The sequence below is a fragment of the Salvia hispanica genome, unplaced genomic scaffold (assembly GCF_023119035.1).
Source record: "Salvia hispanica cultivar TCC Black 2014 unplaced genomic scaffold, UniMelb_Shisp_WGS_1.0 HiC_scaffold_1450, whole genome shotgun sequence".
Classification (NCBI taxonomy): Eukaryota; Viridiplantae; Streptophyta; class Magnoliopsida; order Lamiales; family Lamiaceae; genus Salvia; species Salvia hispanica.
Window position 1 is genome coordinate 1 of NW_025951750.1, and position 9,478 is coordinate 9,478.

Sequence of the window (9,478 nt, forward strand, 5' to 3'; positions counted from 1 at the left end):
AAACATAAACTTCCATAATAACTAGAAATAGGTCTGAATCCAGTAGATCAAAGTTAGAAACTAGAGTTGCGAAACTTAAAACCAACAAGGTACTAAACGAAAGCAAATAAAATTGTTTCTTCGCCTCCACAAGGCGGTGTTACACAGCAAAATGACAATGATGACGATGAGAACCACGGTGGCCAGAATCCTCCATGTCCAAGTGCGCAGCAGTCGAAGATGAAAATTTGAAGTAGAGAACTAGAACTAGAGCTAGGAGAGCGTAGAAGTGGCTGTTCATGGATGTCTTGTTCTTCAAGGTCGAGCTCTTTATATATGTGAGGCTCTGATCCCTAGGGTATCCCTCTGGTGATTTTACGCCTCGGGTCAGATAGTTCCCCTGTCTTAGCTCTTATTATAATTTTCTCCTTCCCTCCTGGACTTCGTCCAGCTTATACCTCCTCTTGGGTGCGCCGATCTCTCTCTCATTCACGTTCCTTCTTCCTCCTCCTCGGGTGTGAGCAGTCACATTCTCAGCGACCATTCCCTAATACTCATCTCCATCTCCTTATTGAACATCCTGAAGGAGATTGTGTCTGCATTGAGATCTGTAGATTGTTTGAATTTGAAGGATGTGAAGAACTCCTTCGCCAGAGCCACCGGTACTTCCTCTTCGCTGTGGTTAAGAAGCCACTCGAACCCGATGCTTTTGAAGTAGGAGATGAACTTCTTCTCCACTCCCAGATCCCTCAGGTCCGAGAGGCACAGCTTCTTTCCGGATTTTGCCGACTTCCCATTCGTGGCGCGGCCATCACATGCCTTCTGCAACTTTGGGTCCTCAAACTGGACCATCGCTTCCAACAACCTCTTGGTCACAAGGACCTCCATTGTTCGAACGGGCTTTCCTCCACGATTGGTATCTCAGCCTCCTCTTCTTCTGTCGGATGGGCAAATGGCACACGGATCGCCTCCGGCTCGCTAATCACCACAGTGGTGTTCGCGGGGCGAGATTTCTTCTTTTGGGGCTTAGCAGTATGCTTTCCCTTCCTTTTCCTTTCCGCCTCATATCTTGTCTCCAGGGCCTCCGTAGAGATCTCCTTCTCGGTTGGCACAGTTTCCTGGACCAGGGGGATATCATCCCCTGTTTCCTCTATGTCCTCCAGCCTCAGGTGCTTGGCCCTGCCTGCCTCTGCCTCATCCTCTTGCTTCCTATATTACGACGGGATTGCCTCCTTGTCAACCTCTCATCTGTCGGAGTCACTTGGTCATCAGTAGTTGTATCGTCCACCACGACGATGTCAGTTTCTATCTCCTCACTCTCTTTCTCGGCATCTTTTCCACTGCCGTTTCTTTCCTCTTCCTTCTCAACATCCTCCTCATAAATCTCCTCTTCCTCCTCAGCTTCCTTCTCATCAATCCTCTCATTGACATTCTCACCTTCTTCATCATCAACCGCTTCACCTTCTTTACCTACCTTATGATCACCAACTGCCTCTCCTTCTTCACTTTCTCTACCCTCACTACCCTTCTCACCATCTACAGCCTTCTCCACATCCTGCCCTTCTGTTTCATCTACATCCCATGTTTCCCCTTCTTTGTTCTCCCTCGCCTCAACATCCTCCCCACTATCTTTACCCTCTCTCTTTTCTCCCTCATCCCCTGACCCAGTGGCTTCTTCATCCAATATTTCCACTTGCTCAACTCGTTCACCCTCCTCCTCTCTATCAGATTCCTCAGTATCTATCCTATCACCCTCCTCCTCACCAGTTTCTTCTTTATTTACAGAGGACTCGGCTAGGGGCTCAGTTTCTGTTTGAGGAATAGTGTTCGGGGGGTTCGTTTCTTGGGTTAGGGTTTCGGGTAAAATTTGGGGGTTTTCTGGGCGTGTGGGTAAGGCTTGTGCAGTGGTTGTTGCAATCAAGGTTTGGGGCCTTGGTGGGATTGTAAGTGGGGTTATGGCAGGAATTACCTCTTCTTGTTTCCGAAATGCCTCCGACATCTTGGCGAAGAACTTGCTTGCCTTCGGCTTTTTTCCATATTTCTTCATGAATTCCTTGATGACCTCCTCTTCGTCTAGATCTTCGTCTTCGGATTCCGCCTCGGTGGGGATAATTTCGGCGGCGAGGTTGTCTTGGCCGATGTCTGGTTGTGGTTGAACTTCGGTCGGCATGGGCTGCGGTGGAACTTCTGGTGGTGTGGGATTTTCTTCTGGTGGCGGTGACGGTGTTTTCTCGGCCGCAGGGGTCGAACTCGTCGCCTCCGTTGCATTCTTTTTGGTCCTTTCTTTTGGTGGGTTCTTCCCGCGGGCTGAGCGCGCCATCGGATTTCTCTGCATCTTTGTTTACGGCGGCGGTGGTTTTGATGGTTCTCGGATCTGCAGAGAGAGAGAAAAAACGTTTGTGAATTAGGAGTTGTGAGGAAATTATTTTAGGTGAGGGAAGTTAATTAGTTTTTTTAGGGAAGTTATTTTAGGAAAAAGAAAATAAAAGGAAAATAAAAGAAAATAAAAGGAAAAGAAAAGAAAAATAAAAAGGAATATCATGATTGGCTGCAGGCGAACGGTCGCGTCTCTGACGCAAGCAACCGTACGCCTCGCCAGCTTTTTGAATTTCAAATTTCAAACTTCCCCCTGATTTTTCTCACTTCCCTCTGACCGGGTAATCTTAAACACTTAGTAAAAAAAACGAAATTTGCTGAACGTCTGGGTCAAAGAGATAAGTTTTTCAAATTTGTGCATTTCCTCAGACGCTCAGAATTTCAAAAATCTTTTTGAGTTTTTGAACTATATATATATATTTTTGTATTTTCATAAAAAAAAACTTATTCAAGTTATTTACATCTAAATGTTTAAATATTCTTGGGAACTAACTGGTCCAGTCAGCTGATCGAAAATTTTACCCTATCTACCTGACCCAGTAATTCCCGAAGAATATTTAAACATGGCTTACTAGGCAATAGTGGAAGGTGTGTGGTGTGGAATTTCTTCCACTTCACACAACTCCGAGCTATCCCTAAACACCTTCACTTTATGACCATTAACAAGGAAAGGAACAGAGTTAGCATTGACTCCCTGAATTTCCACTGCTCCATGCGCTCGAATGCCAACGATTGTGTAAGGCCCTATCCACTTGGACTTCAGCTTTCCAGGCATGAGCTTGAGCTTCGACTGAAACAGGAGTACTTTATGTCCGACTTGCAGCTCCTTGACCCAAAGGTTTTTGTCGTGCCAGAGTTTGGTCCTCTCCTTATACCACATGGCTGAATCATATGACTCCAGCCTCAATTCCCCTAGCTCTTGCAGTTGCATCTTTCTCTCTTCCTCACAGGCATGAACCTTCATATTCATTTCCTTTACTGCCCAATATGCTTTGTGCTCTATCTCCACGGGCAGGTGGCACATTTTTCCAAATACCAATCTGTAGGGTGACATCCCTATAGGTGTCTTATAAGCGGTTCTATAGGCCCAGAGAGCATCATCCAGACGCTTGCTCCAGTCCTTCCTCGAGGTATTCACCGTCTTCTCTAGGATGCCCTTGATTTCTCGATTTGAGATTTCAGCCTGCCCATTTGACTGGGGATGATACGGAGTAGATAACCGATGGTGGACTCCATATTTTCTCATCAGTGCTTCAATCGTCCTATTACAGAAGTGAGTCCCTTGGTCTGAGATGATCGCTCGGGGCACGCCATATCGGTTGAATATATTGGCCTTTAGAAACTTTAAAACTTCCTTCGCGTCGCTTGAACTTGTAGCCTTGGCCTCTATCCATTTGGACACGTAATCCACAGCAACCAATATATACGTATTTCCATATGAAGATGAGAATGGACCCATGAAATCCATGCCCCAAATATCAAAGATCTCGCAGACTATTATCGGAGTCTGTGGCATCTCATCTCTCATAGAAATCCCTCCGGTCAGTTGGCACCTATTGCAATTCTGGCAGAACTCATAAGCATCCCTATTCAGCGAAGGTCAGTAGAAACCGCTATCCAGAACTTTCGTTGCAGTTTTCCTTGGGCCGAAATGGCCACCACACGCTAGTGCATGACAATGGTTTAGTACGTCTCTTTGCTCCCACTCTGAAATACACCTTCTTATCACTTGATTTGAACCCATCTTCCAAAGGTATGGGTCATCCCAAAAGTAGTACTTGGATTCACTTTTAATTTTCATCCTCTGGGCCCTAGTGATTTCTTGTGCGGCAGGTAGTTCTCTAGTAACTAAATAATTTGCCAGGTCCGCGAACCAAGGCTCGTCATTCGGTTTTCCTTTCCGTTTCTCCGACTCCTCGGGCCCAGTTAACGCTAGCACTGCTACCCATCTGATTGGTCTAGTGGATCCCCCTAAGTAATACAAATGCTCCTCTGGAAAAGCATCGGGCACGGCTTCCTCATCTTCTCCTTGGGTAATTCTGCTTAAGTGGTCAGCCACTCTATTCTCGGTCCCGCTCTTATCTCTGACTTCCCAGTCGAACTCTTGCAATAGCAGCACCCATCGGATTAGCCTTGACTTAGATTCCTTCTTGGCTAGGAGATATTTAATGGTTGCATGGTCAGTGAACACTATTGCCCTCGACCCCAGTAGATATGGTCGGAATTTTTCAAATGAGTACACCACAGCCAGCATCTCCTTCTCGGTGGTGTCATAATTCTTCTGGGCCTGGTTGAGAGTCTTTGAGGCATAAAATATGACATAACTTTTTCCTTCGATCCTCTGGCCCAAAACTGCTCCTATTGCAAAGTCACTTGCGTCGCACATTACCTCGAAGGGGTAATTCCAGTTGGGCGAGCGGATTATCGGAGCTGTGACCAGGCGATCCTTGAGTAGCTGGAAGGCTTTTTTACACTTATCATCAAACTCAAACTCCATATCATTCTGGAGAAGTCTTGTTAGGGGCTGGGCGATTTTTGCGAAGTCTTTAATGAACCTTCGGTAGAACCCTGCATGCCCCAAGAATCCTCCAATTTCCTTCTGATTCGTTGGGTGTGGAAGCTTAGAGATTACCTCCACCTTTGCTTGATCTACCTCGATGCCCCTCTCAGATACAACATGTCCCAGTACTATCCCCTCCTTGACCATAAAGTGGCATTTCTCATAGTTCAGCACCAGGTTCTTCTTCCTGCATCTCTCCAAAACAATATCCAGGTGCCCCAGGAAAGTCTCGAAAGAATCTCCATATACGGTTAAATCATCCATAAAAATTTCTATGCAGTCCTCCAGTAGATCCGAGAAAATGCTCATCATGCATCGCTGAAATGTCCCAGGTGCGTTGCACAGACCAAAAGGCATTCTTCGGTAGGCATATGTTCCAAAGGGGCAGGTAAATGTGGTCTTCTCCCGATCCTCCGGATTGACATAGATTTGGAAGTATCCACTATAGCCATATAGAAAGCAGAAGTATTGCTTTCCCGCCAACCTTTCCAGCATTTGGTCGATGAAGGGTAGTGGGAAATGATCCTTTCGTGTGGCCGCATTAAGTTTCCTGTAGTCTATGCACATTCTCCACCCCGTGACTAACCTTGTGGGCACAAGCTCGTTGCGGTCATTCTTGACTACTTGTATTCCTGATTTCTTCGGCACCATGTGCACAGGACTCACCCACTCACTATCGGGAATGGAGTATATGATTCCTAGGGCCAGCAGCTTCAATACTTCCTCTCTCATGTTGGGATTGAGTTTCCTCTGGAGATCCCGATGTGCCTTGGCTCCTTCTTCCAAACGGATGTGGTGCATACATAGATCGGGGCTAATCCCACTAGGTTAGATAGAGTCCACCCTATTGCTTTCTGGTTCCTCCACAACACTTCCAATAGCTTGACTTCCTGCTCCTGGGTCAGAAGGCTGTTGATTATGACAGGCAGAGATTCGCCTTCGCCTAGGTAGGCATACTTCAGATCCGGAGGAAGGTTCTTCAACTCTTTCTTTGGAGGTGGTACTTCAGGGGGCAACAGATTCTTCTCCATACCTTTCTTGACCAGCTCGTCCAACTCTGGCAACTTTTCCACACTGGCCAGTTGGACTGATCCCTTGGACCCAGGGGATCCTGCCTCGCCACAAAAGTCCATTATTGCCTTTGTGATTTCTTCATCAGATAGCCCTTGCTTGATAACTGCTTCACACCATCCTGCAACTTCTTTCCTCATAGATTCTGTCATCTCCGATGCATCAGCCTATTCCTGCAATAGTTCGGTCTCAAGAAACTCCTGGACCAGGGGGTTAATGACATCAACAAAATGGAGGTTTTCCACGTCAAGTGATTTCCTCATGGCTTCATCAATGCTAAAAGTGAATTTCTCTCCATTGTAATCTAAACAGATGGTGCCATCAAAAACATCAATTATAGTGTTAGCGGTCCTAAAAATGGTCTTCCTAAAAGCACGCCACTAGACTCAGCAGTTTCGTTGTCACTCATCTTTATCACATGGAAATCAGCAGGGTATAGAAAATCATGAACTTTTACTATCACATTTTCAAACACTCCTTCAGGGCTAATGCATGATTTATCAGCTAACTGGATCACCACTTTCGTATCAGTCATTCTTGCTCCTACCAGTTTTTTATATATGGAAAGCGGTAACACATTAATAGACGCACCTAGATCACACATAGCATGCTCGACTCTGACACCTCCTATAGTGATAAGTAAGGTAAACATACCTGGGTCAGTCTGCTTCGACGACACTATCCTCTTCTGAATTACTGCAGATACATTCTCCCCAATCACGATCTTTCCATCAGATTTTGCCTTGCCCGCAATGAACTCCTTAATGAATTTTCTGAACGGGGGCAGCTTCAAAGCCTCCAGGAATGGGAGGTTGATCTCCAGCTTTCCAAAGATCTCCATGAAATCCACGGGGTTGTCCTTTTTCTTCTTGACATCCCCTTGGTAGGGAAAAGGTTTCACCCTCTTTATTGCGTTGGTAGGATCTTCCTTAGAGGGTTCTTCCGCCTCTCCTTTCTCTTTTTCAATTTCTACCTCAGGCTCCGGGTCTAAGAAAAATGGGTCAGCCATCCGAGGTAACGGTCCTCCCAAATCACCGGCTTGGATATCATCCTCTGCTCTAACTTCTTCTTTTTGCTGGACCGGGTGGATAACTTCATCGCTCATCGGCACTGACATTTCATCATTTACCTTCAGCTTGGGTCCTTCATATGCTTTCCCGGATCTCAGGGTAACCTGGCTGATATTTGCTCTTTCTGGTGGCTTTACTGGGGCTGGAATCCTCTCTTCATTCCCTCGCATGTCGCTCAAGGATGTCGCGATCTGAGATAATTGCTTTGACATCAGATCCATCGCGGCTTTGTGTTCCTGCTGAGCATCCTGGAGCCTGTGGACTACGTCATTATTTGCCAGTAAGTTGTTCTGCATGTGCTGTTGAGAACTCACTAGATCATGGACCATAGCATCCAGATTCCTCTGGGTCCTGGAGTTCGGTTGACTGCCACTTGGCCCTTGACCATGATTTGGTCCACCCCCTTGATGTGGGCGAAAGTTTTCTTGACCTCCTTGGTTATTGTTGTACTGATTCCCTGGTCCCTGATAGTTGTTGTTCCTTTGGTGTGGGGGTACATATGAGTTTCCCTGGTTATTTTGATTCCTATTGTTCCAACTGGGTTGATTTCCTTGACCTCCTTGACTCCAATTACCTTGTGCTCCTTGATTCCAGTTGCCCTGTCCCTCTTGATTCCTTCCGGACCAGTTGGACTGGTTCCCTTGGTTTCCTTCTGAGTTAATAATCTGGAGTTGAGGGTTTTGATTCCCATCGAACCACCTGAAGCATGGATTGTCCCTCCATGGAGTGTCTTTAATTTTCCACTGATTCCAATTACTGCCCTGATTATTTTGGTTCCAATTTCCTACAACATTTATATGGGCTGGACAATCCATCCCTTCTTGAGATCCGCAATAATTGTAACCATCCTCTGGACCCAGTGCTTGTTTATCTTTTTCTGTTGGACCCGGTGAATCGTTCTTCCCCAAGGCAGTTAGAATAGTCTTCTCCAGCTGCTCCATTCTAACATCCATCCTTGCATCCACTCGGGCATCCACTCTTTCTTCACTTTGCACTGTTACTGCATTCTGCACTTCCTCTCCTTAGGATGGTACGAGGTGAATCGTATGCCTTTTTTGCATCAATTAATCTTCCCAGTATCTCTCGGGCCTCGCTCACCTTCCTCTTGTTGAAATTTCCTCCACTAGAGGTATTCATCAGGTCTTTGGACTCAGGTTTTGCCCCTTCATAGAATAGATAGTAGATTTCGGCTTCCATCATACTGTGGTTTGGGCAAGCATCGAGCAGCCCCTTAAATCTGGACCAGTATTGACTCAACGATTCATCATATTCTTGCTTGCATTCCTGGATCTCCTTCTTAAGAGCATTCGTTTTGTTAGAAGGGAAAAAGTAATCCAGGAATTCCAGCTTGAAATCCTTCCATGTATGGATTGAGTCGGGTGGCAACCTAACCAAGTGTTAGCTTCTCCCTTCAGCGCAAACGGGATCACGCGTAGTCGGTAATCCTCCTCTGTTGCATCGTTGGGCCTCTTCTGAATACTGCAAAGCTTACTGAACTCATTGAGGAATTCATATGGACATTCATTCCTCCGACCCGAGAAATTGGGTAGAATACCCAGCACATTAGTTTTGATGTCGATCGCCCTCTGGCGCTGGGTACAGACGATAGCCTTGGCGGGCTCGCCATCTAAATGGGCAGTGAGCCAGCCGATCTCCGGGTCGTCTTCGCCTGCGTTGGCCATATCTTCAACGCTTTCCTCCTCTGTTTCTGAGGCTGACTTTGGTTCCTTCTTAACGACGAAGCTTGACTCCTCGTCGCTCTCCGAACTCAGGTGGACCGGATCCCCTGTTGTAAGCCCCGATCTCGGGTGGTAACTCGGGAATATCACTTCCTTGACCCGCCAACTAGTCTCCGGGCGCTTCTCCAACCAAGTGAGTTGTTCTAGTGTCCGAAACGGTAGCTCCTGTTCATAAACCGAAAAAAGAAACAAAAGAAAACATAGTAAATAAACTATTTACACCAAAACATTCGCAAACACACAAATAACACCATGCATCCCCGGCAACGGCGCCATTTTTAAGCGACTAGAGTAGACGTGCGGTTTTTGCGCTGTGTGTGATATCACTCGATCTAACAGGTCTAGAGGATTCGACTAGACTTCAGAGGCTAGAAGATCATGAAACTATTAGAAAGGGGTCGTTGGGTGCACTCTATTCCTTCAAAAACCTCAGCCCACTATACTACAACTTAGCACAGGGAAGTAAAGGATCGATCCCACGAGGACGAAGGTGTTACGAAAATGCATTTGAGGATGTTTTGGGAAAAGGGGGTTGGCTGCTGCCACGCAATTTTTGTGGGTCGAGAACTTAAAACTACTGGGTCTGAGAGATAAGAAAAACTTTACTCTACCTACTGGGTCTAAGAACTGAGAACGTACGGAACATGCATGACTAAGAGAAATGAGATATTTTAAGGTTCTAA

At 46.2% G+C, this 9,478-nt stretch overlaps 1 protein-coding gene across 1 annotated transcript; it reads right to left on the minus strand.

Annotated features, from left to right (window-relative positions):
• Window positions 1-1,144: 1,144 nt before the first annotated feature.
• On the minus strand, window positions 1,145-2,314 carry LOC125198423 (glutamic acid-rich protein-like). The gene has a single exon (XM_048096770.1). The coding sequence runs from the start codon at window positions 2,312-2,314 to the stop codon at window positions 1,145-1,147; it is 1,170 nt and encodes a 389-aa protein (XP_047952727.1).
• Between the last annotated feature and the right edge of the window lie 7,164 nt (window positions 2,315-9,478).

Bases quoted from the DNA above. Each gene is read 5' to 3' on its own strand.
- LOC125198423 (XM_048096770.1), bottom strand. From the start codon at position 2,314: ATGCAGAGAAATCCGATGGCGCGCTCAGCCCGCGGGAAGAACCCACCA.